We start from the raw sequence: 26,900 nt of genomic DNA on the forward strand, positions 1-26,900 counted from the left end.
CGCGCGGTGCCGGTTCCGCCGCCCCAGTCCCGCCCCGCTCCATCCCTTCGCCGCCGGGGCTGGAGGGTCCCGGCTGTGCCTGGGCCGGGCGGGCCGCGCCGGTGAGTGCCGCGGAGGGGGATCCGCCATCGCGGCTCCGCGCTCCCCCGGGCCCGGCCCCGCGCAGCACTGCCCCGGCGGCGGGGCCTGGGGAGGGCAGGGGCGGGAGCCGCGGCGGCGGGGCCCGCTCGGGGCGGGGAACCGGGGGAGTTGAGGGCCCTGGGGAGCGGGGACTGCGCTGCGACGGGCTGGGGGGGAGCGGAGCGGAGCCGTTTAGGCGGCCAGTGTGGAACAGGCGCTGTGTTTCCCCGCAGGCTGACGCGGGAGAGCCCCGGTGCGGTGCCTGCGCCCCGGGGAGGCGGCATCATGGGGAACCAGCTGGCTGGCATTGCCCCCTCGCAGATCCTCTCGGTGGACAGCTACTTCTCGGACATCCACGACTTTGAATACGACAAGAGCCTGGGGAGCACCCGCTTCTTCAAGGTCGCCCGAGCCAAGCACCGGGAGGGGCTGGTGGTCGTGAAGGTGTTTGCCATTCAGGACCCGACCTTGCCCCTGACGAGCTACAAGCAGGAGCTGGAGGAGCTGAAGATAAGGTTGCACTCGGCGCAGAACTGCCTTCCCTTCCAAAAAGCGACCCTGTCTGAGAAGGCCGCGATGCTTTTCAGACAGTACGTACGGGACAACCTTTATGATCGCATTAGTACGAGGCCGTTCCTGAACAACATTGAAAAGAGGTGGATCGCCTTCCAGATCCTCACCGCAGTGGACCAAGCGCACAAGTCTGGAGTCCGCCACGGGGACATTAAAACAGAGAACATCATGGTGACCAGCTGGAACTGGGTTCTTCTAACTGACTTTGCCAGTTTCAAACCAACTTATCTTCCTGAAGACAATCCCGCCGACTTCAATTATTTCTTTGACACATCACGGAGGAGAACATGTTACATCGCTCCCGAGCGCTTTGTCGATGGCAGCATGTTTGCTACGGAGCTGGAGAACATGCGGGACCCTTCAACTCCTTTGGTAGACTTGGCAAATAGCAACCAGCGAACAAGAGGGGAATTAAAACGTGCAATGGATATATTTTCCGCAGGTAGTTGGAACCATCAGGAGAAACCACTTCTTGTTTATGGTTGTGTGTCAGGGTGCAGAAAAGCATAAGGCCCAACCCCAAACCTTTCAGTCACAGAAAATGTACAGATACAGTGCCATAAGCTACATAACTTATGCGCATTACCATGTTATCTGAGGAGGGAAATCACAAACTGTTCTGTTATGGCTCAGCTCTGCCCTGGGAAAGAGATGGTTCTGCAAGCCATAGGCCATCATCTTCTCATGGCTGAGGTTCTGGCGACACATAGCATGTACCTCATGGGACCCAAGAAGAGAAACCAGCCAGTGGTTCTAAGGTTCAGCTGCCTGGGACTGAGCCAGCTTTCAGGGCAGTCTGGCAATACTGGCTTTAGCAGTCCCTTCTCATTTCATTTTTCCCACAGGGAGGAAGTTGGATAACTAAGTAAGCTCCTGTCGTAGTCCCACTCGCAAATACACAATAGAGTCCAACTGTGAGAGCCTGTCTTGAGTCCTAGGCTTGTCTTGAGCAGCTGGAAAGTCATAATTTTGGCTTTTTTTTTTTTTTTTTCCTTAAAATGATTGAAAATCTGAATTTCAAGGTAACAGTTACTTCATTTTACAAGCTGCTTTTATGGTCAAGCTTCCAGAGCACCCCACTGCTAAAGCAAGATGCTGACTGTTGGGAGCAAACTGCAGGAGTGGGACCTTTGAAGAGAATGTGTCATGTACACAACAGGAGGGACTGTGTTTGGCAATCATGTTATTTCTCACTAGGCTTATGAGCTTGTGTGAGTGAATATGTGCTGTCTCCCAGCATCACTCTGGAAATAGAGGTTATTTCTTTACCTTCTGTAAAAGGGCTGCGTAGTTTTGACATACTGCCCGCTCCATGCTGACTTAGTGGCACTCTTCAGCCCCGTGACAGTGATGTGGGTTCCTTTTCTGGTGGTGTATTTTCCAGCTGGCAGGTGGCTGAAGTCACTGTCTTGTGTTTTCTAATTGCAAACTCGTCTGCTGTTGGCAAGTTTGAAATAAAATACTTGGGAGATATTTCAGGGATCAAGTGTAAAAGCCAGGTTTTGGAGCTTGAGATACTCTCTGCTTTCCACAAGTTAATTTGGAAACTCATTTGCCTTATTTTTAATTGAGATAAGAGTTGCTTAGGGTTTGTTCTTGTCTGCATATAGAAAGCAAAGTTAAAGTGTCTGTTCATAATCTGACGTGTTTGACTTTTTTGTTGTTGTTCCCCAGGCTGTGTAATAGCAGAGCTCTTCACAGAAGGTGTCCCCTTGTTTGATTTATCTCAGCTTTTGGCTTACAGAAATGGCCTCTTTTTCCCTGATCAAGTCCTAAACAAAATTGAAGACCGCAGTATCAGAGAACTGGTAAGGATGGGCTACAGCATTAGAAGCATTTGTGTGTTCTGTTTGTAGCTTATTTCACCTGCCTTGGTGACAAATTGCTTATTGTTTGGGTTTGTTTTATTTTTTGTATTGCAAATGTCTAAATCTTTAATCTTTCTCTCCCGCTCCCTTCTACTTCTGCCTTTCTCAAGGTCACTCAGATGGTCCATCGTGAGCCAGATAAACGTTTAGCAGCTGAAGATTATTTGAAACAGCAACGTAACAATGCATTTCCTGAAATATTTTACACTTTCCTTCAGCCTTACATGGCCCAGTTTGCCAAGGAAACGTTTGTATCGGCAGATGAGCGTATATTGGTCATACGTAAAGATCTGGACAACATCATTCACAATCTCTGTGGGCATGATCGCACAGAGAAAGCCGAGGGAGAGACTAAAGAGAATGGGCTGGTTATTCTAGTGTCTGTGATAACTTCCTGTTTACAGACTCTCAAATATTGTGATTCAAAACTGGCTGCTTTGGAACTGATTCTTCATTTAGCACCAAGATTAAGTGTAGAGATTCTTCTGGATCGTATTACTCCTTATCTGTTACATTTCAGCAACGACTCTGTGCCCAGGGTGAGGGCAGAATCTGTGAGGACACTAACTAAAGTTCTTGCTCTCGTCAAAGAGGTGCCACGCAATGATATTAACATTTACCCAGAATACATTCTGCCAGGCATTGCACACTTGGCCCAGGATGAAGCCACCATCGTCAGACTTGCATATGCTGGTAAGAGGAAATCCAGTCAAAACTCCAAATCCTGGGCTTTTCTGTGTTTCCTTAACTGTTTTCTCCTCTGCACAAAATCATCACAATGCTTGCTGATTATATTTCAGTAAATCCCAGAAGTCTCAACATGACTGCAGGTAATGACACCTGTATTCAGTTAAGCTAACTGGTGCAGGTGGTGGCAGCAACCTAATAAAATTAACGAGTTGACTTATACTAAGAGATGAGTTTCCAGTGTAGATCTGTACCCAAAGTAAATAATTACGTTTTAAACAGTTGACAAAATGCGTTTGCTCTCTGCTAGATGAATTAACTTTTTCAAAAAGAAACATTCGCACCTCTCTGTAGTTCTGCATGTAGAAGCAGCTTGCAGAATGTGTACATGTGCTTTGGGCTCAGGCCTGGGTGTAGCACCCAGCAAGTCTGCCCACAGCTAAGGGCAGAGTTTAAAGTCTCAAGCTCAGGGATACAGCCCTGGCTTTATTCCCTGGATAAGCAAGAGCATAATGAAGAAAAGTACTTGTCCAGGTGGTCTTTGTGTAGCTAAGTATGTGAACAGGCCTTCCTGAGCTTGCCCACCCTTTGCTGCTTTTATTAATTTATCTTAATTGCCATTTCATTAGCTCAGATTGTTTGCTTAGACTGGCCTGATTGAACTGAATAAATAGGAAGCTAACTTAAAGCATCACTGTGCTTCAGAGTTCTTTTCCCACAAAATAAAATTTGATATTCAGGGGCTGAAATTACATTATTTGCCACGTAATGCCTGGCTTATACCGTAGCAGATATGAGGTCTGCCTGGTTCAGGAAGAAGCTTTGTAGGCATGCCCATATTTGCTATTTACTATATATCCTTATTTGCTATGACTAGTATATTTTTAAGTGTGGTGGTGGTGTTTTGTTTTTTTTTTGTTTCTTTGTTTCCTTTGTTTGTTCATTTAAGTTGTAAATACAGAATTCAATTGAAAGTGTCCCAGGTGATGTTTTTCTTTTGTTTGCTAAGTAAGCTGATAGAACTAATTATTGAAGACAATGTATAATTAATAAATAGGACCAACTGGTTTTGCTCACCTTGATCTTTGACATTTTAGGACTTTATGAAAGAACTATTTTTTCATGCCTCAGTTTTATTTGCAGATTAGGAAATAAAAACAACCAAAAAACTCCCCAACAACTCTTGTAAAATTAGAAACTATTCATTATTATTTTTAAATGAACTAATATAAAGCTGAACTTGTTCAGGAAGTTGAAATGGAAGAAACAAGATGGAATCTATTTTTCTGCAAGTGCAAAAAGACTACAGGTCTTAGTAGCCATAGACGCCAGTTGCATCTGCTTACACAGAGATTCTCTCTCTGTTTGACTCTGTTTTCAAACTGAGTACAGCTAGAATAATTTCTGAAATTTGACGAGGTTATTTGAACTGTAGGTGGTTAAATCGGGTTAAGTTGCTTTACTTCCAAGTAGCTTTTGTGGTAAGAAAGCAATTTAAATTTCAAATATATATATAGAGAGAGATATATTTGAAGGTGGTCTAATACCTGAGGTAACTTGTGTTACTATAGCACACTTTTTGGAAGAGGTCAGGCTGGGGACTTATAGGATTTGATCTGGGCTGTGGACTGGTTACCTTGGCACACTGAAATTGTCTTGGATGACACTCTGAACGGCTGCTTAAGTGGGACTTCAGCCTTGACGAGATTATTCCTGTGCCAGCAGTGCCCTGACCCATATAATATTGACTGAGTAGCATCAGCAGCTTCCAAACAGTGCAGAACGGTGCCAAATCGTGTGGATGGATACGGGGACAAATGTTCTAAAAGTGGAATCCAGCCCTCAAGGGTAACCCTGCTGTTATTTTCTAGGGTACATACCCTGGCGTGGTGGCTTCTTCTTGTTTTATTGCAGTCTGCCACGTGGGGACATTAGTTAATTCGGGTTAATTGGCCTTTAAATTCTATCAAGTTATTTAGTCATTAGGCTGGGATTAGATAGCATTTAGGGCTAGTTCTAGAAGACTGAAATTAGTCTTTGTTATACTCGCTATTGTTACAATTTTTCCATTTGTTTACATGACAAAAATACTGTGTGATTTGGTGTATTTGGTAGCTTCACCGGGGTCAAGGTCAACAGAAGCTGGTTGATCAGAGCATGTTGTGTAATTTCAACCCCATTTGCCTATTGTAACTGTTATTGTCAGTCATTATAATCTCTCATCGGGGGATGATCAGACTGCTGTAAATGGGCAAAGTAATAAAATTCAAAATGTTTTCCTTTGCAGAAAACATCGCATTGTTGGCAGAAACAGCTCTGAGATTTCTGGAGTTAGTACAGCTAAAAAATCTGAATATGGAAAATGAACCAAATGGTGAAGAAATGGATGAAACATCTCACCCTAGTGATAACTATGACACAGGTAATGTCACTTCTACTTATCTTGCCTGCTTATAATAACAAATCATGGGCCAGAGCTCCTAGTGAGCATTTGTCTTCCTCATCTCTTGAAGCTTAGTCTTCCTGTTAAACAGGATGAATGCTTTGCCTTGACCAGTATCAAAGCGTGTTACATTACAGCTTCATGCAGAAACAGACACCCCTGTTCTGAACATTGTGAAAGACAAAAAAATATATAAGTGAGTGCAGTTTTCTTCTCCAAAAGCTCTCAAGGTATTTGACTGTGATGCTGGCTGCCTAGTTGCATATCCAGCTTCACTCACAGTCCTGTAAACAAGTCAGCTGCGAAAACATGGCTGTATTCCAAACATTGCTTCCGTTGAAGTGGCAGGCAGCGTTAGCTTTGGAAAACCTGTCGAATTCTCGCTTAGTCATAGTACTGTATTTTTCAGTCGTTCTTCCTTTTCTGTTCCTGTGCCTGGCAATTCTTGTCTAGCTTTTTTGCCTGAAGATGTTCAATGTATGGATGCCACATGGCAGTGATACCGCTATCTGTACTATTGTAACTGCAGCACAGAGAATGAGTTAAAATCCTAAGGATGGCTTTTCTTTTTCTGTCCGTTGGGAAGAAGGGATGCCAACAAGTGACCTGTGTGTCCGCTCCAGCACTTTTTAGTGATGCACAGATTTCCATAATAATGCCAAGCAAATCCTCTAAGCTGGGAAGAACTTGTGGTTAAAAACCATAATTTTTTCTTTTGGGCCAAGTGGAACAATCTGTGACTAATCATAATTGGTAAGCATCCCACACATACTCCATTTGGTAGGGAAAAAGGCATGTTTCAATTAACTCTTAACTAGTTGCTGAATGATACTTTAAAAAACCAAAATCAAAACCAACTATGAAAACCAAACATGATAAATCCCCTTCAAGTTCCTTCACGTAAGTGAGAGAAAGGAAGCCCCATCACACCGTCTGTATTCCTAAAAAATACTGTCCCCGATCCCTCAAAATAGCTTGGAGATGAAAGAAGCAGCACCAGGAAGAAAGAAGTTTGAATAGTTCTATTCTTTTTACCCTTTTAGACACCAAGCATGAGGAATTTGAACCCAGAAAGCAACTTTTTCATGTGACTGACAGAGTCACGATAGAAAGAAAATTAGCTGATCTTCTGACTGCAGGCAAATGGTAATTGCCCCTGCAAAGCTGGAACAGCAATAGCTGAAATTTTTGTGCTACTTGTTTGAGAACCTCTCTTATACAGCTTTCAGTAATATCCAGTGCATTAGTAATTCTGTTATTTCCATTCAACAGAAATATATTTTTAGTTGCACCATGGAGCAGAAGCCATGGACAAGATCATCTTCACATTTTTCATTGGTATTGTTAGGCTAACTGCTGATATTTAGTGAAATTGGAAGCACTCACTGTTTCAAGTATTGTTTATTCCTTCCTGCATCTTTAAAGAAGCCAGTCTGTCTACCTAACTAAAAATACACTTGATCTCTTGTCCGCTAATTTTGAAACTGATAGTTTAATAAACATATCAAACTAGAATTGCCTTGAAGCATTTTGTTTGCTCTTGTAACGTTGTTGCTGACTCATTCTGATGCTTCTTCACATCTGCATTTCTCCCATATATATATATATAATGAGCTTAGTTGAAGTTATGACGAGTTTAGAATATATCGTGATCTGGTATGATTGTCTCACATTTCTATATTCTTCGGCTTTGCCGCTGCCTTGTGCTTAGCCTAAAGTCTTTGGTAAGTCAGTTGTTGGAATTGTTGAGTTTCTGTTGTGTTGTCCATCTTACCAAGTCAGGTGTTCTTCAGGATGACCCATGAGTGAAACTCCTTGAGCGGTAGGTAGTACACGTGACATATTGCTTCTCACCTACCCAAATGTTCACTTTGTTGTCTCTTGCAGAGCTGCAGGCCTTGCATGAAATGGTACAGCAGAAAGTTGTGACTTTGCTCAGTGACCCGGAGAATATTGTGAAACAAACGCTGATGGAAAATGGAATAACGCGTCTCTGTGTCTTTTTCGGACGTCAAAAAGCCAATGATGTTCTTCTGTCTCACATGATCACTTTCTTAAATGATAAGAATGACTGGCATCTTCGAGGAGCTTTCTTTGACAGCATTGTTGGTAAGTGTTTGATTTCAGCCAGACAGAGTAGAGAGATAATAATGTAAAGAAATTAATTTTCACATATCTTGTTAACAGTCATGTAAAAGTCCTTTCTTATAAAGATTTCTATATTTTACAGGAAAAGACTTAGCTGATATATTGACTATATATGTTTCTTTAGGGAATGAAGACAAAACAATATAAATACAAATATCCTTTTCTTTTAGTCCAAATATTTAATACAATTGAGACTGAGGGATTTAAGACTCTGTTCGATTAGCATAAAAAATAAACTTTAAATGCTATTTATTTTTAACTTTTTTTTTGAGTCTTTGCTAAAGCCACTAACTGAAGAAGCCTAAATTATGACAAATGCTAAGAATTCTACGAGCTCTTCAGTAGATGCATCACCTCATGGGTGTGTGTTCTATTAATTTCAGTGGACCTGTTTATATAATGGAAACGATGCCTCTGTGTAGGTTAAAATTATAATTTGAAAACTTTTTTAGTGCCTTAGAACATCACTTAACATCACCTGACAGGAATCTTTAATGATTTTTAAAAATCTTGCCAGTAGTATCATGGCTGTATCAGCTGTTTAGTATATCTGATGTTCCATGTATGTTGGAAATGATTCCACATGACTGTTGCTGAGAGGCACTGCTCAGGATTTGCAGTTCAGTAAAACTTTCTCACAGCAGACTGCAGTACCTGGGGGGGCAAAAATGGTATATCAGGTGCACGGCACAAAAAAGAAGCATCATCCAGGTCCATCAGGGCCATTGCGGTAGGCGCATGTTCTATTATGACTGGAAGCTGCAAAATGCAGCGCTGGCAAACCCTGCCAAGATGTGATGCTGATAACTTGTCAAAATTCTCTTAGAAGGAGCAATGCGGTAGCCAAAGCACAGGTCACAGTGTCCTGGCTTCTTGCAAAAGGCATGTAGAGAGATGTACTTTTAACTCCTCCTCTCCCAGTGCCTGTTTAAAACCTCCAGGGAAGAATTCAGATAAAGTTCAAAATGTATATTTTTGTTTTACACTGTTTTACTTAAAGCTTTTACACATCTTTAGAACTGACCTCTCTAACTCGTATTGAAGTATGTGCAGGCACTGCTGCCTGTGTCTGTGGGCAGATGCCCTTCTGTAACAGTGGCACTGAGGGGATTTCTCTTACCTGTGCCATTTCTCTCTTCTTCCTCCTCTCTTCCTTTTAGTAACTGGTTGCAAAGCCCAGCATTAATACATGAGCAAGTACAATGCTTGTTAACTTATTAGAGTAAAAGTGATAAAGTTATTTTATGTTTAATCTTGATTCTGATGGGAAGAGATTAAATCCCAGAAAATTCATCAATCCCAAATAACTAAGTTAGAAGCCGAGGAGCCAGCTATGGTCTATGCTGTGTGCCATGTATGACAATAGCAATGATAAGCCTGAGCTATTCAATCAAAAACTATTTTTTCTTTCTCTTGAGAACGATCAGAGGAGTTATCCAGGTAGCCTAATGAATGTAAAAATAGAGGAAAGATCAGATATTCAACAAGATTCATTTTCCTGACCATTGCCAGAGATTAATTGTTGTAGATGAGTCATCTAATCCAAACAAGCAATTTCAGATGACAGTTTCATGTGGGCACTGATTGGTTTTCATGTGGGAAAGGAAGAGGAAAGTTTCTTTACTAGAATGCAGTTGATATTTTTGTGCAGCAGCTTCAAAGGAATTACTTTCATTTTGCTTTCGATCTTGGCTTCATTCTAAGATTTTGAAATATATTTAAAAACTGGATTTACTTTTGAAACTAGGGACAAGATGGCTTCAGGACTGCAAATGGTTTGAGACTAGTTAACTAAAGAGCAAATCTTGCAGCTGTTTCAGACTGGAAGAGCTTTAGAAGATTGTTCTAAAAGTTCCTTTTTGACTAGTTCTGCCTCTTTCCTTTGTGGATAGGTGAACGCTTGTTGTAGACTTTGCTTGCTGATAATTAGTCCAGTTGAGTCTTTTCAGGAATCTGAATGATACTCAGATTACCATCACTGCTAAGCTAATAGACAAAATCCTGCCAACAGAACCTTTCCTCTTTTCTCCTTTGTCCTTTCCGTGTAGGAATGCAGGCACTGCATCCCCTGCTGTTGGGAGCACTGGTGGCTTTGCCTGGCTGTTTCAGACTCGTGCTGGCCAGCCGTGTTCTGACATCTGTGCCTGGCAGCTGGAAGAACCTCTGCAGGCACAGGGGTCTGCTTTTGTCAAACAGTTTTCAGAATATTGGCCTTTGAATGGAAAGCAGCTTCTTTTTTTAAAAATGATTAATTATCTATTTTGAGTTGTTTCTGTGGGATGATAATTTTAAGCTTTAGTGAGGAAAGGCAAGGAAGTGCTACTTTGGGTTTTTATATGTTCCTTTTATGTTTCAGGTGTTGCTGCTTATGTTGGCTGGCAAAGCTCATCGATACTGAAACCTCTACTTCAGCAAGGTCTCAGTGATGCTGAAGAATTTGTCATTTATAAAGCCCTCAATGCTCTTACTTGTATGTGCCAACTGGGGCTCTTGCAAAAGCCCCATATTTATGAGTTTGCTTGTGATATCGGTAAGTTGGAATATGGGAGAATACCTTGTTTTGCTATTTAAGAAAAGAAATCTTAGTACTACATAAAACTTCACAGTCAGCTTAGCTGTCCAAAATGCAAACTTACAGTGCTGGTTTAGAATCTACATGAAATTATGTCAATGAACTGTTGCTAAATGGACTGTGTTAGTGCTCAGAACTCTAAAATAATCACTTTGCTCCAACAAATTGGAAGCATCTTCTCTGATTTTACATAGGAGAGCAGTAAACAACACTTAGCCTTGAGTCCAAAACCCTTTTGCTTTAAGATCTTTCCTTGTTCTTCATGTCAATCTCCAATGAAGAAAAACTCCTGGTTGTTTCTGGAAGTTGATCAGGCCCATAACTTGCAAACTCTTACCCATCAGCCTATGAGGAAGAGGGAAATCCAGTCCTTCAGATAATAAGTGATCCTTTCTTATCCTCTTTTAAACACCATACAATACCATTTAACTCATTTACACTCTGTAATAGAACCTTGGCATACAGAGTTGGTCTCTCTTTCCTCATCAGGCTTATCAGCTTAATTTAGACCTGCCATACACTCACCAGCTATTCATGGAAAAGACCAACTGGTACTTTGAAATGTAGTCTGCCTCTTCCTAATGTTACGACTTTTCAAATGCACTCAGAATTTGGGGCAGATGATCTGTGGTTATATCTCATGACCGGGCACACTCCCTTGATTACAACTTCTTAAAACCCACATAATTGAGGTGGACTTCTGAGTCTGATAATCTTACAGTATAAGTAGCAACTACTCCAGGGAGAGAGGAGAAAGAAGGAAGGAAGGAAGGAATAAAGTTTTTACTTAAAAAGAAAAAAAAAATCACTGCTATTAGGATTTTCCATAACTATCCAGAATAATGTTGTGATTTATTTTTGGATTAGTCTCCTTTTCAAATCTGGAGTTGACTGTTAGGGACTGAAATGAATAAATAGGAAAAATATGCCTTTTGGCAACAGCAAAGAAGCTGAGCAGCACAGGCACAGTGAAGTCTGTGAGGTAATTTTCTCAGTCTGTTTTGACCTTGGTGCTCTGCAGGAGGGAAGGCTCAGTTTGGGGGTAATTCTAGTAGAAGAAATATACAGGATGATCCCCTCTCTTCAGTATGAATGATGTATTTTAACAGCCTCATTTTCTTTCAGCACCTTTCTTGTGTCATCCTAATCTTTGGATACGTTACGGTGCAGTCGGATTTATCACTGTGGTAGCACAGTATTTGAACATTGCTGATGTCTACTGTAAGCTCATGCCATACCTCCATCCTTTTATCACACAACCAATAATACAGGTAATGCTTCAAATAATGTGAGTATATCTTCACTAGTCATGATACCGATTTCAGCAGTGCTACTCTTGGGTTTTGGTGCTTTGCTGAGGGTAAGGGCAGAGCGCTCAGCATGAATGAGTTCAGTCATTTTATAGCAGCATATGTGTAGGAATGACCTGCATGATGCTGGTAACATGACCGTAGAGGGATCTTTGCATATAACTTTAGGACCTGCAGAATGCATCTCTCAGGTGTTCAAATAGATAAGAAACAGTTGCAGTACTTATCTTGAAAATGCATCATGGTTTAACATTTTCTTGTATACCATGCAGGTGGTAACTTCACTAAAATAATATTTTTCCTTGTTCATATCTCCCTAGACACCTTGTGCTGTATTTTAGGCATCGATTGATACATTTCTGACTTGTTCATATCCTACTTTGTTTTAGCATATAAATCTTTCTTTGCTATGCAACACTAAGTATAGCAAGCAAGTAGGGGGTAATGTTGAGTTGGACTGTAATAAAGCAAGCCTCACTTTGGCCTGATTTTGAAGTTGGTTTTCATGTAGACAGTCACGTGTGAGAAGCACATTATAGGAATGAGGTCTTCTGACACTGTTGTGAAAGAAGATTTGTGGTCCACACCCACCATCTCCCATTAGTTATTTTGAGTATTCTAGCTCTTATACAAGCACTTATGTAATAATTTTGAGCCAAATTAGGTTTACCACTTAACTGTGGGACTGTAACTGGGGTCCTATGTAATGAATATGGCTTGCCATCCCCCCACCCTGCCACCTTAAGACCTAATCTTGAAACAGCAAAGATCAAGTACTAAAATAAAAGTATAGACTAAAAGGAGTGTTGGGGCTGCAAGTAATCTAGACTGTGTACAAGACCTGTTTGTCTAGACACGTTCTTTGGACACAGACACTGAATCACCACCTGGGAGAATAGAAACTTGTTTGGTTTTTTTTCTATTTTAATAGTAATGAACAGTCTTTATAAGGACTGCCCTAGTTAATGATTCTAAATTATGCCTTAACTCATCAGTTTCTTATGACTGTTTACTAATGTCCCAATATGCTTTTGAATATTACTTAATTACACGCTTGTGCATGCTTATTCCTTTGTATACATAGGAGGAAACTCAATAATCTGACTGACACAGGGGAAGAGCTCTTGTAGATGGTATTTTTACAGGGTGAATGTAGGACAAAGACAGACAAGGTCTGAAATATCATTGTACTAGTAGTAGATTTTTTTTAATCCCATCTAGCAATGCCAAGTTAATGTTCTGAATCTGTTGGGAGAACAGGGAAAGAGAAAAGAGAAAATATGATATGACGAACACAGGAAAAGATATTATTTTCGTTAAAGAAGTTGAATCTAGATTATTGGCCCAATCATGTGCAATAATTTTGAAGTCCAACATGATTTTTTGTTACTGTAAGTCTGAAAGCATCTTTTCAGGACTGAGCTGGAAACTTGTTTTTAGAACTTGCCTTAAGAGGAAGAGATTGATTTTTATATTAATATTTGCAGTTGTCTGGTTACTGACTTTCAAGCTTGGAAAAAAAAAAGTGCAAATATTGTAGAGCTGAGGTGACAGCATTTACTGCTAGATTTCCCCATGTCTATACAGATATCATCCTCCTCCATGTTGATTGGTCTCTCTTTTTGAATTGCAGATAGATAAAGAAATAGTCCTTCTAAGTGTACTTAGAGAGCCTGTCAGCCGTTCCATATTTGATTATGTCTTAAGATCGAAGGATATCACAAGCCTCTTCCGACACCTTCAGATGCGTCAGAAGAAGAGGAATGGTGCTCTGCCTGACTGCCCCCCACCAGAGGACCCTGCCATTGCACAGCTGTTGAAGAAGCTACTTTCACAAGTAATTGCTTGTTATTTGTAGTTTGAAAGTCAGGTTTGAGATTTTTGGGCCCTGTATGTCACCACAGACCTCAACCTTGCAGTTGCTGCTCTGAGGGACTCCCAGTCTGAGCTTCTGATCCTGCAAACCCTTCACTTCATTGATTTCAGTATATGCTTGTAGGACAAAGAGTTCAGAAGTTAAGGAAGATTTTTTTTTTAATAGATCTGGCAGAAATAGGGGAACTGTGTGTCTGGATTTCCTGAGTACAACCTAAGTCTTTAAAAAAAGGATATATGTCTCAGATTTCTGACACATCTGTGATGTAGCAGCATTGCAGTACACACACCATGTATTGTGTTGGATTGAGGAGTATGGATTTGTTGAAAAGACAGACATGCAGCACCAAAACCAAACTGAGCTGGAAAGTCTTGAGGCTTATATGTGAAGAGGGGAAGACTAAGAATCACCCACACTAAGTAGCAAGAACTGGGAAGGGGAAGGACTGCAACTGAGTGTGTTTGGTTTTTCCCTATGACTTGTGGGCTGTATGCATGACCTAGGTGGCAGTTAAGCAGATTGCACCAGACAGTGATCCAGTATTAAATGCTGTTCTGCCCTTTTGCTATTTCTGAGGAGAACAGATATACTACAGCAGCTTACCTAATGTCTTGTGTGAGTGATAGTCTGATGTCTTGAATTCTGGGGATGTTCTCTCTCCTTTCACATCTAAGCCAGTTATTAATTTTACTGCTTCTTACGTCTTCATCCTTGATGCATGTTCTTCTTCAAAAGTAAATAATATTATCTTTCGTTCTGTAGGGGATGACTGAGGAGGAAGAAGACAAACTGTTAGCACTGAAAGACTTTATGTTAAAATCAAACAAAGCTAAAGCAAATATAGTGGATCAGAGCCACCTGCATGACAGCAGTCAGAAAGGGGTGATTGACTTGTCAGCTCTGGGGATAACTGGAAGACAAGTGGATCTTGTTAAAACAAAGCAGGAGCCTGATGACAAACGTGGTTGGTATATTTTGTGGTCTATATAGATAAAGTATGGCCTTTCTTTCAGGGTCAGAGAATTAAGTCTTTATTCAGCAAGTGTTCTCAATAATTCAGCCCACATGGCTATCATCGTCCTCACTGAGTTTGCAATAACAAAATCACTGCTCTTATTTGAAATGTGAGGTGGCAGAATGCTCTCTGGATCAGTCAAAGGTGGGGATGTTTTGCCCCTAAGAATATTTAAACTAGTTTGACTGCATTTGCAGTAGTAATATGCACCAATTGTGCAGCTGGTTGTGACAAACAGGACTCTAATGAGCCATGGTAGCAGTGTAAGTTATGAAGGCTACATTTCTATTCTCTGTTTCCTCTCAAGAAGTGATGACCTCTTTAGCTCTGAAAATCCAGGATGTTTTCTTGAGGTAGCTTGGAGGAACCTGAGGCCTAGGGTTGTTGCTGAAACAGGCTGGCACTGAGGAGGCCCAGCTGTTGTTCACCCATCAACCACATGCTTTTTTGCCTTAGGGTTCTTCAGCTGCTCATCCACCCCTATTTTACTTTTTTGCCTTCTCCTCTTTCAGCTCAAAAAACATCTTACATTTCCTTGTTCAGCTTTGAAATCCACTTGCTGCTAACTCTGTTCCAGATCTCTGTATCCTCTAACTTATTTTCTTCCAGACAGTGTTTGATCTGCTTCTCTGCTCTCTGAAGCTTGTAAGTTCCTCCTCTGTTACACCACTGATAGGTTGTATGGTTTTACATGTAAAAACACAGAAATAGCTGAAAACCATGCAGCTATTGTCATCTTATTTCCAGAATTAAAAGGCTTGTCTGGAAATATTTTGCATATCATTTTAAAGGAAGGTACATCAGTACCTTCCTTTTTTTTTGCATCCTTTGGAGTCAAGAGTGGACAGGATTTGAAAATTAGTTTATGTGAAGTCTCTATCTGTATTCATTTATTTCACCCAAAACTGTCACCATCAGAGTCTTCACATCTTTAACTTTTTCTTTACTGACTTGGTCCAAATTTAAATTGTCCCATGTTTTTATGGTCCCTTCCAACCCAAACTATTCTATGGTTCGATAAGAAAAAAAATTGTCACATGGAGTCTAATCCTTCAGCCTTCTAGATGTAAACTTTCCCTATACTGGAATGATTTATTGTATGAGTTAACTGTAGGATTAGCAAGGTGTGAACACACATGGCAAGTGCTTTGTTTTGTTTGCCTCATAAATCCCTGTCAGCTGACTTAAACAATCTAGCAGTAGGGTTTTCTATATATATAAATAATAAACTGGTATGTAAACATTGGACCTGTGTATAGTCTGAAAGTAATGACCAGTCCGAGTGAATGTTGTCATGATAATGTTTGGTTGGTTGGTTTTTTGCCTCTCCTTCCACCTTCTCCCTCCCTCCTAACTGCTTATAGCTAGAAAACATGTAAAACAAGATTCAAATGTAAACGAAGAATGGAAAAGCATGTTTGGGTCCCTGGAACCAACAAACATCTCCCAGCCAATATCCAAAGGACATGGGCAAACTACTGATCCTGAAGCCATCCAGGCTGGGAAACCACTTCGTTCAGAGTCCTCAGCTGGCATTTGTGCCACTTTGTCATCCTCTCCACAGGTATTCCTGAAAAATACTATCTTCTTCTTAATATCTTAAATGTTTCAATTGTTTTAAGATGAGTGGGGCTATAGGGATGTGGCGTTATTGTTTTATTTGGAGGTTATTTGACATTGGTCACGCTACTCCCTGGTTTCTTTTCCAGCAGAGTAGCTGACTTTCAAGTTCCTATTTTTAAAACAGGAACTGAGAGAGGATGGAAGTAAGTTTAGTTACTTGAACAGAAGAGCTTCACTGACAAGCAGATGCGTTGCATGAAGGGATGGGGCTTTGTGGATTAGCCAGTTGTTAGTTAAGCTGTTCTGGCAAGAAAGACTTTTCCTTAAACTGCACGCCCTGATACCTGTTGTGAGGAAGGGAAGTCATCATTTTAACTTGGAACTGCTGTATCACATCATAGCTGCATGTAGACATCCTGTACCTGTAGTAATTAAGTACTGGCTGCAGAAGGATGGGCTGGAAGCCCTGCAGGCTGTGGAGGCATCTCTTGACACTGAACACTGCCTTCTGTTTTGTTTCTAGTTGGAGGTTAACTTCTGCTAGCTTTAAATGAGTGTCCACTCTGAACTAAGAGGGAAATACTTCACACTATTTTTTTTTAAAGACTAATATAAACAAACAGTCGTTCAAGAGCTAACCTGTAATTCTGTCAGCCTTGAGAGCAAGAACTGCTTCTGTAGTGATCATGTTAAGAGGTGTGCATGGCACATTATAGTTTCTACAAATAGAATACAGAACACATTAGGCAAAGAGGGTAGAATAAGTGAATGATTAAGCTTTCCTATAAATAATAATTTTCACTATCTTAAAGATTTTTTTTGTGCAAGCATGATTTTTTTTTTAATGTTAATTCTTTGCTAATTGATTCAATAAAAAAGATTTTTACATTTTTCTTCAGTGTAACCCAGTAATCTTAAGAGTAGGATTTACTTGTGTGTAGAACGTAAGGCATATATTTTTAAGTGCTTATCTCTTTACAGGCATCTGATGGAACAGTTGTTCAGCCCAGGAAACCGACCATGCAGGTACCGAGCAGTACAGCGTCCCCATCGGCACACCAGTTACGCATCACCACTTGTAAAACAGAACTTCAGCAGCTGATCCAGCAGAAGCGAGAACAGTGTAATGCAGAGAGACTCGCCAAGCAGATGATGGAGAATGCTGAGTGGGAGAGCAAGCCCCCGCCTCCAGGTAAATCACAGGCCAAGTGAGGTGGTTATACAAAAAAAGCCAAACATAATTTGGGTCAAAAGATCATCATCTCAAGGAAAAAAATCGGAAATATGCCTGCTATGTGGAATTTCCCATCCTGTAACAGCCTGTGGCTTGGTTTGGGCAAGGGGAGAAACACTGTGTTGAGAGGTGAGAAATGCACGTATTTTGCCTGGGGTGGCTCCAGATTTTCAGCCATCCTGTGAGTGTAGTAACCTCTTGGGTGGGTTTTCTTACCCAGTGGCATGTATACTTGAGTGGGCTGTTTGAGCTGCCCTTGTTTACAAGGGAGCCTATCCCTACCAGCAGTGGTGACAGTGACACAGTGCCCAGCCACAAAGATGTGCGTTGCCATACTACGCTGTTGCTTTCAGAGCAGAAGGAGAGACATTTTTACCTCTTTTCTTTACCAGAAAGGAGCAACACCCAAGTTCTGCTAATGATGGCTCTGGCAGCCACTCTGGGAGAAAACAGTTTTAAGTCACCATCATCTTCCTATAGCCTCAAATTTTGAAGCTCTAAATTGAGATTGGGATTTACCCAGATTAGTTTTCAGTATTTTCTGCTGGTGTCTCCACTCCATGGGCTCGTTGCTGGGTGTCCCATATGGAGAGTTCTGACCGTCCTCGACTAATGGCAGCTCATGTGCTTAAACTCCAGATGTTGAGAGCAGAGTCAGTGAGGCTTGCAGTAATCAACATGGTGATGTTAAAGTCTTTTGGTAAATCTAGCCTAAATGCACACATCTGGGCACATACAACTACCATGTCAGTTTAAGGGAAGGAGTAGAAAATCGTCAGGAAAATGGTCCAGCTGGGTAGCATTTGAACATAGCTAAGCTTGACCGAGCTTGGCTAAGATGTGTGTTCGTCTTGTGAAGAGAGTTTTACAACCTATGAGATAACGTGTTCCAAACAAGCAGCTGACCTGCTCTGACACAAAAGTGATTAAGTGCCAGAAAAATAAAGTTTGTGTCTTATTCTGAAATTTCCTGTGGTCTCTTCTTTCATTATCTTCATCTCCTGTTAATCCTTCACTAAAGTAGATGCCTGTTAGAAGTACAGCCACATACTTCTGCATTTCTTATTTCAGAGGAGGAAATGTATCACACATATGTTGGCAATTCCTTGGCAAGAGTTATTGCATGGCAGGTCGACTCCTCAATTTATTTTTGAAGTTCTGAAATAAATTTTCTATGAGATTTAGAAAAGCTTCTATTTAATTTTATTAGGTGCATAAGGCTGGCAATGTAGCACATAGTGCAACACTGAGCCTGTCACTTCAGGCACTCTACAGACAATCGAGGAACTTTAAGACTCTTCAGATATGTTGCTTATGTGCATTTTGGGCATGTATGGGTTTGCCATTTACAGCACAGCAATCTGCATAGGCTGACAGCAGGAGAACTGTGCACCAGTATCTCTACAGTCTACAAAGAAGGGCTCTTTGTGATTTCACTGAATGTACCTGGAACCTGTCTAAAAATCTCTCACCCAGATCTGCCAAGAGGGTTTAGTTTAGAATTGAACAAATAGGCTTTTGTCTTTAAATTTTCAGTGCATTCTATGCTTTGGAGTTGTTGGTGGATGGGCTCATGGGGATTTTCATGCAATATAGCTGTTGGTGGATGGGATCATGGGGATTTTCATGTTCCTATTAGGTTGTGAAATCAATACCACACTTAATGGTTTTGTTTTTCCCGGCAGGATGGCGTCCCAAAGGATTGTTGGTAGCTCATCTCCATGAACACAAGTCTGCAGTGAACCGCATTCGGGTCTCTGATGAACACAGCATTTTTGCCACTTGCTCAAATGATGGCACAGTGAAAATCTGGAATAGCCAAAAAATGGAAGGAAAAACCACTACAACCAGGTAGCTTTAAAACTCACAGGATTTTGAGGCTGCTGTTTTAGAGTACAAAATAAACTTGAGCTGAGAGCAAAACATGAGTCACTTGAGAGTATGCTAGGAATTTCAATAATGAAATGTTGTTCCTCTTGGCTTGCAACTATAAAGTATTAGATTGTTTGCTAGCAGTTTAAAAATTTTATCAACTAACTGAAACGTCAAGAAGACTGATATACAATTGTGGTCATTACAGGCTTTTTGATTTCATTTCTATGCATACATAAAAATATTCTGGTGCTGCTGTTTAAAACCATACGAGTTTTTTGGAACAAAATAGCTTTATGCTTAGCTGTCTCATCCACTGATGACTGATGCAGGAAAGCTGTATTGCTGTTTGAAACATGGGTGGTATGGGGCTGACCATTTCTGAGAGAGATAATTGGGAGAAGAGGATGGCTGTCTCAAAATACTTTGAAAAAGATGTAGTGGATTGCAGTGTCAGTTAAATAACAGTAACTACAGCATGCGACTTTGATACAGATCTAGGTTAGGCTTTTATCTTACTGTTAGACAAATGCAATGTGCTTCTGGAGTTGGAGACTGTCATAACCTAAAGGCGCAGAGATAGGGAGTTAAGCTTGCAGAGGCAACTCAGGCTTTGTTGCTTTCTGGTTTTCAAATGCTTAGAAAATGTTATTTTCAGAGGTCTCTCAAAAGCGAAGTACATTTTTTTGCCACAAAAAAATTATTCTTTTTCTCTCCTCTCTCTATACTGTTTAGATCAATTTTGACATACTCTCGGATTGGAGGACACGTAAAGACACTTACGTTCTGCCAAGGCTCGCATTATTTGGCTATAGCTTCAGATAATGGTGCCATCCAGCTCCTTAGTATTGAAGCTTCAAAGCTCCCTAAATCTCCTAAAGTCCACCCAATACAAAGCAGGTATGTACTTAGAGCAGTTAAACCTTACCACAGAGCTCAGTCTGTTACTATATTCCCCGATTAGATCCCTTGATTTGCCCTAGGCTTCCTGCTGGCTGAGCCCAGGCTGTACTGGACAGCTGTAATCCATCATCTTATCCTGCTTCATAAAGAAGGGTTGAAAGGCAACCATGCAGGGCTGAGGATTGATGGCTTTAGGTTATTGGTGCCTCCTGTGTCACTGGACTCATTATGAGCTTGAAACAATCAGTCTGAATAGTTCTCAGTTCTTCTATTTATGCACTGGGATTGGTACTTTCTTACATCCTCCGTTATGACATTAATACTTATGAAGTAATTTTGGAGATTGTTTTAGAGGTCATTAGAGAAATGATTACAAATGTACAACATGTGATTTGGCCTCAGGCCTGCCATTTTTTTCTCAGGCTTTTAACGTGATGACTAAGGTAGCAAAGATATGGGGGATAGGATACTGTTTAGGGGAGTCTTTAAAGATGGTTTAGCCTTTTCTTACCTCTCTCTGTATGAGCAGTTTTTGAATATTTGGAAGTGATTCAACAGCTCAGTCTTCCTGCTTGAGTGAGGGACATGTCTTAGGCCTCAGCAAATCTGGTAACCATCTCAAAGACCTGTTTTCTGTCCAAAGTAAAAGTAAGGTATCTGTTTCAAATGTCTCCTTGTAGCTCTGATTAGATTTTCCCTTTTGGTATACACTGCATTTGTGACTGAAGAAGGTGTCCATTCGCACACTGCTCGCTGTATAATGTGGAAAGGGGTGCTCCTGCCTGTAAACTCTGGGTAGATGAATATCTGATAAACACAGAGAATGAATGAGAGAGAAATATGAAACACGCTGAGAGGCCCAGAGCACAGAGCTGTGTTTATACTTACGAAGAGCTGCTAACAGCATTTTACTAGCCTGCAGAAGGCTTGCAGGTCCTATTGGCAGGGAGACTTGAGAGAGCATAACTGTCTGTACTCAAATGAGAAAGTTGTTTTTGGCAGATGCCTTGAGAAGTGACGTGAAGAGGAAAATGCTGCTCAGCATTAGCTACTGGAAGGAGTCTTAAACATGGAGGGAGTTGTATCTGTTTCTAAATTAGTTTATTCCTTTAACTCAGGTCCTTAGATCTGAAGGATGATGGCTGTGTGGTAGATATGCACCACTTCAATTCAGGAGCCCAGTCAGTACTGGCTTACAGTACAGTTAATGGATCTCTAGTTGGATGGGATTTGCGATCTAGCAGCAATGCTTGGACACTGAAACATGATTTGAAATTAGGCCTCATAACTTCATTTGCTGTGGACATACACCAATGCTGGCTGTGTATTGGTAAGTCTGTATTTCTTGTTAGCTTCTCTCCCTGCTCCCCACCCTTCTGGTTTTCTTCTACAATAACTGTATCTCAAGCTTTTGCTTGATCAGATTGACTAGTATATGCTTTTCTCAAACAGAGGGAGAGAAATACCTCCTGATCTCTTTGTGGGAAGTATTCTGTTCTTTAAGTACTTGAGGCTGAAGTCCCACCCTCCCCTGGAACAGAGCACAGCCATATGGGCAAAACTCCATGTGTTTATCCCTCTGACTATGGGGAGCTTTCTCTCACCAGGAACAAGCAATGGCACCATGGCATGCTGGGACATGAGGTTTCAGTTACCCATCTCCAGCCATTCTCATCCTTCGAAGGCCCGAATCAGACGCCTCCTCATGCATCCTGTCTATCAGTCCTGGGTAATTGCAGGTAAAAGATTATTTAAACTTAGTTCCCAGTTGCCAGAGGTTGTGATCAAAGCAGCTTCTGTTTCAGCTTTTGCCTCAAGTCCTGGGGGCTTTTATTTATTTTCTTCTCTCTTCTTCCTTGTACTCTTTTTTGTGCTTTGCTTGGGGAGAAGAAAGGAAAAGGGGAAGGCTCATACTTGTGTTCTGCCACTGCTCTTCCTGGCTTTTTGGAGTTGAAAAAGAGGGGTAGGGGGATGAAGTAATGTTAGGCCATTATGAAAATGACGCTTTTAGAATTCTCATCATCTGAGCATTACAGCTCTCATGAGGGTCTCTCCCTGTGTGCTGTCTACCACATCACTTAAGGGCAAAATCTTATGAAAGACAAAACCCAAACTCGTGACATACATTGAAGTTGATGGGACTTCTGCCACTGCCTTCAGTGCCTCTGTAGAACAGAAACGGAAAGGTTGCCCCATTCCAGTTCCCACTTGAATCTAACCCAGATATATCACAGGTTAGAGCTTTCGAAAATCTTTCAAGATTCCTCATCTGGGATGGTCAGAGCTGCTTCATCCTCACTGCACATAGTACTGTCATAAATTTTTAAGTGTTTGTGTCAGGAACACATTCTGAAATGGACACCTAGCTTAAACTAATCCTACAATTACAAAATTGATAAAAGTTCCTGTAAAATCAGAGTAATTTGAGTTTCATGTTTTACCTGCTTCTTAGGCTTCACTTCGTATTTTAGTTATTAAGCACCCTGGGAGATAAATTTATTGAAAAACCATACAAATACAGCAAGCTTCTCTGTGCTTTCTAGTTTGTCTACTCCCTGCTAAAGAATAAATCAGTGACAAAATTAGTCATTTTGGAATATTATTAAAAAGTCCCTGCATGCTAGGTTGATACCAGTCACGTTTACAATCCCTCGAACGGAATTCTTTGCCTGTCTACGCTAAATATAGGTGTGGAACTTCACTGTAGCTCCTGAACTGTGTAATTTTGGATTGCTGTCTTACCTGCCCAGGAGTAATCCCCAGTGTCCCCGATGACCATGCTGAGCAGACCATCCGTCCTTCTCAAAGTAGAATGAGATGTTATCTAGGGAGGAAAGTGAGGTTTTAATATCTTTTTAAAAGGTTTGGAGATTAAAGCAGGTTTCATTTAAACTTTCTTAAACAAGGCACTTCAGTGAAGCTTCCGCTGAGCGGTAAGACCAACAAAACACATGCATGGCTTTAACTGCTAAAGTAAGACCTAACACAAATGCTGCAGAGAGCAAGTGGAGAGTGTCTCTATGTTATACCCTCTGAATCATGTCAGTAGGACAGGTAGCAAGAGCCAACCAACCTGTTTTACATTTTTCGCATTGCAATATCTTTCCTGTAGCTGTTCAAGGCAATAATGAAGTTTCCATGTGGGATATGGAAACTGGTGATCGACGCTTCACTTTGTGGGCCAGCAGCGCACCTCCTCTTTCGGAACTGCAGGTCTGGTCTTCTTCTTGTCCTATTTCTTTTTTGTAGCTGGGGCTAGAACAACCTCAGACTCTGTGCTGCGCATCAGTATGGTTACGTGTCTCTGTGGCCTTGCCAGTTTGGCACCAGGAGCTTGCCCCGGGATTTATTTTGGCACTGTAACTGTTCTGCTGTCAAAATTAAACCCGCTTTGTAAAACAGCAGTGTAACTAGAATCTTCATTGGTATCTTTCACTATCTATAGAATGTATTTGTAACACTCACTTGCCAGGCGTGTTCTTAGAAAATGAGTGAGCTGATCAAACATGTAAAGATCATTGTAAAGGCAAAATTCATGGTATAGCACCTTGTACTTGCATTTACTTGTTGGTTTTGGGATTGTGTATACTCTGTAAGCATATGCTCTTTTGTGCATTCTTTCTGTAATATAATGCTACTATAATGTAAAATAATGCTGCTGCTACTACTACTACCCTCAGCTGTTTCTTCAAGGAGTTAATTGGGGAAAGAGCAATGTGGAGTATCTCTCTTAAAACACACATACATACACAAAAAGAGCCACAGCTGCTTCCTATGAATGTTGTAAATGCAGATCTGGAATCTACCTAAACTTGAATTTGTATATGCCACAAAGATTGCATGTTCAGTTCATTTTGGTCACGTGCTTTGTACACAGGGAACTTGTGATTCAAGCTGGTTTTCTGTTACATGTCTGTCCCTTAATACCTCCGTAGCATAAAAAATTGAGCATCCATGTGCTTTTAAGCATGATTTGCTTGCCTGATTCTGTTAGAAACGATCTCATTTGCCATCATTGAGAATGTGATTTCCAAGATTCCAAAAAATCATTTTGCAGACTTAAATCTGTTGCAGTACTATGTGAAACATAAGGAATAAAAGGAATCCATTTATATATTAAGATGTTGACAAAGTAATTTAGCATTTGTCAGAAACATTTGGAAATTGGATGGCGGATAAATGTGGTAAAGAATGCATTCCCTTTGTGACACATGGCAACAGCTATTGGTGATTAATTTATTTTTATATACCACTTTTCCCCACTAGCCTTCTCCTCACAGCATCCACGGAATATACTGTAGTCCAGCATCCGGTAATCCCATACTACTGACAGCAGGCTCTGACATGAAAATAAGGTAATAAAACCAACAACATTTTTGTTTGACACCTTCCCCTCCAGCCCTGCCAGTGTACTACATTTTGCCAAGCATTGCCTAAGTAAGCTCCAAGAAGTCAAAAGAATAATGCTGAAGATATGTCCATCAGTAAGCATCAATGAGTTGAGAGAATGCTTCTCAGCAAAAGTAATGCAAATGCAGTGCTTCTCTTAAACACAAAGTTTACCCTTCTGTACAGTTCTTGATAGGCTGTGTGACAAGAAACAAAACGATAACTCATGTAAGCTTCATATGAATGTTGATTTCTCTGCATCACACTCTTCGATTAGGTGGAGAAAGCGCACAGCATTTGTGTCCACTCATTTTCATCCTAAGAGCAAGACAGCTTTTTAACTTCTATCAAGCTAACATCTCAACTTGATTTTGTTTCTTTTTGTTCAGGTTTTGGGATCTAGCCTACCCTGAAAGATCATATGTTGTTGCCGGCAGTTCTAATTGCCCATCTGTTTCGTACTATAGGAAGATAATTGAGGGCACAGAGGTGGTTCAGGTATTTTGCATTGATTGCTAGACACCTATTCTGCTTGCTTTTTGGATGTTGCCACGGGTTGCATAATTGCATTATGACTTTAATTATAACTATCTCACTCTTAGCTTTTATGAGTGGTGTCAGCATTGCATTTTCAGGCAGTTAGGAACAAGTTATTTTAACAGAAAAAAAATTCGTTGCTTTTAACAGAATTAGACTTACCAAATAATACTTACATGCAGAAGTCAGGCTCATGTTTCTTTCAGGATTTGGCATCTAGTATCTTAACGCTTTCGATTTTGATAAGTCTTTGGAATTTCTTTTGTGTAGGATCTTAGCAAGGCAATGTGAGATGCATTGGGACCAAAATAATATTGTGGCAGAACTCTGCAGTTTTTATTACATCCTTCAGAGTGACTTTTGGAACTGGCAGTGTTGCTAGTTGTTGAATAGCACAATGTTTTATTTCACTACAATTGAGTAAATGCTTCTTCAAAGGTGACTCTTAAAAAAAGAGTTCAATTCAGTGAGGGTCTACCCGTGCCTTATGATATTTGAGTTTTTCATGTGAAGTTTTAAATTATATTCATGGTGTTGAACCATTTTTTATAAAACCCGTGGGAAACTGAGATGTATGTGTTGCTGTAGCTTTTTTTTTCCCCCCTCATAGGACTATAGGATCTTAGTGGTTAGTGCCATTGAAATATATGTGAGAAAACAAACCTTTCTTCCCTCATCAGAGAGCTATCAGTTCAGATTAAGATTTAGGTTGTGCGTGATAAAATAAATGAACCCAAGGAGTAATCCTAAGAAAAGCATCGAAGGGTGGGAGATTTTAGGGTTGGTTGGTTGTTTTAAGAGTTTTTTTTAAATCTCTTTACAGCCTCATATGTATGACATGAAAATTCCCCTTTCCAAATGCTTACCTTTCTGTAAACAGTATTTCTCACTTTCTTTTTGTACAGGAAATTCAAAACAAGCAGAAACTGGGTCCCACTGATGAGACACCTCGGAAGGGTCCAGAATCTCTCCCCGTTGGACATCATGATATTATCACAGATATTGCAACTTTCCAGACCACGCAAGGGTTTATAGTAACTGCATCAAGAGATGGAATTGTTAAAGTGTGGAAATAAAAATTGTGCTAATATATAGTATGTAAATATTTGTAATAAAGAAATAGTGTTATAATGAAGTTTTCAAGGACTGTTTCCAGATCATGGAATAGAATGGACTTTAAAGACTATAAAGGCAATGATAAAATCTGTTATCTGTATCCTACCACCCTGTTAGCACTTCTTAATCACTTTCTTTATTAAAGATGTTTGGTATCTGTAGCATTTCCTTGAAATACCAAGCAGCCTATGAAGAAATTGTTTAGCCTGGTTGTGACTGCATTGTTCTTCAAGGCTCTTTCAAAAAATTATTTAAACATGTCCCACATTACGCATTTTCAATGTGCAAAAAGCAAAGAGCTGGTACAGGTACTTCAGTGTCTGACTGCTCCTACACTGAATCTGAGAAATGAGATGTGCACTAATGTCCCTGTACATTCTAATAACTACAATAAAGTCCACTTGAACTTCACTGTTTGGTATTTGTGTCTCTTTTTATGTTTTTCCACTGCAGTGATTCAATAGTCCTGATGACTAGCAAAGGTCTTGCAGCTCCTGGGATGAAGGATGAAGGTTTGCTGATGTTGTGGGGGCAGAGAGAGAAAGGAGAGGAGCATGGCTTTCTCTGCCCGCTGCCAAAGAGAGGGGTTGAAGATACCATCAGCTGCTGCTGGGAGAGGTGGCCTCAACAGAGTTAAAAGCTGCTCCAAACACCCTGCTCCCCATTCTTGGCAG

General features: G+C 40.8%; 1 protein-coding gene across 1 annotated transcript; it reads left to right on the forward strand.

The window, feature by feature from the left end:
* Positions 1-405: 405 nt before the first annotated feature.
* On the forward strand, positions 406-26,186 carry PIK3R4 (phosphoinositide-3-kinase regulatory subunit 4; the record flags this gene model as incomplete). The annotated part of the gene is given in 19 exon segments (XM_080340574.1): positions 406-1,135; positions 2,368-2,501; positions 2,672-3,254; positions 5,536-5,670; positions 7,579-7,800; positions 10,196-10,369; positions 11,537-11,682; positions 13,355-13,558; positions 14,360-14,563; positions 15,982-16,176; positions 17,157-17,367; positions 19,095-19,260; positions 20,017-20,181; positions 21,303-21,514; positions 21,792-21,923; positions 23,297-23,397; positions 24,451-24,539; positions 24,963-25,071; positions 26,016-26,186. Coding segments are annotated over 19 exon segments (4,083 nt in total).
* Positions 26,187-26,900: the final 714 nt, after the last annotated feature.

This window comes from Nesoenas mayeri (assembly GCF_963082525.1).
Source record: "Nesoenas mayeri genome assembly, chromosome: 2".
Classification (NCBI taxonomy): domain Eukaryota; kingdom Metazoa; phylum Chordata; class Aves; order Columbiformes; family Columbidae; genus Nesoenas; species Nesoenas mayeri.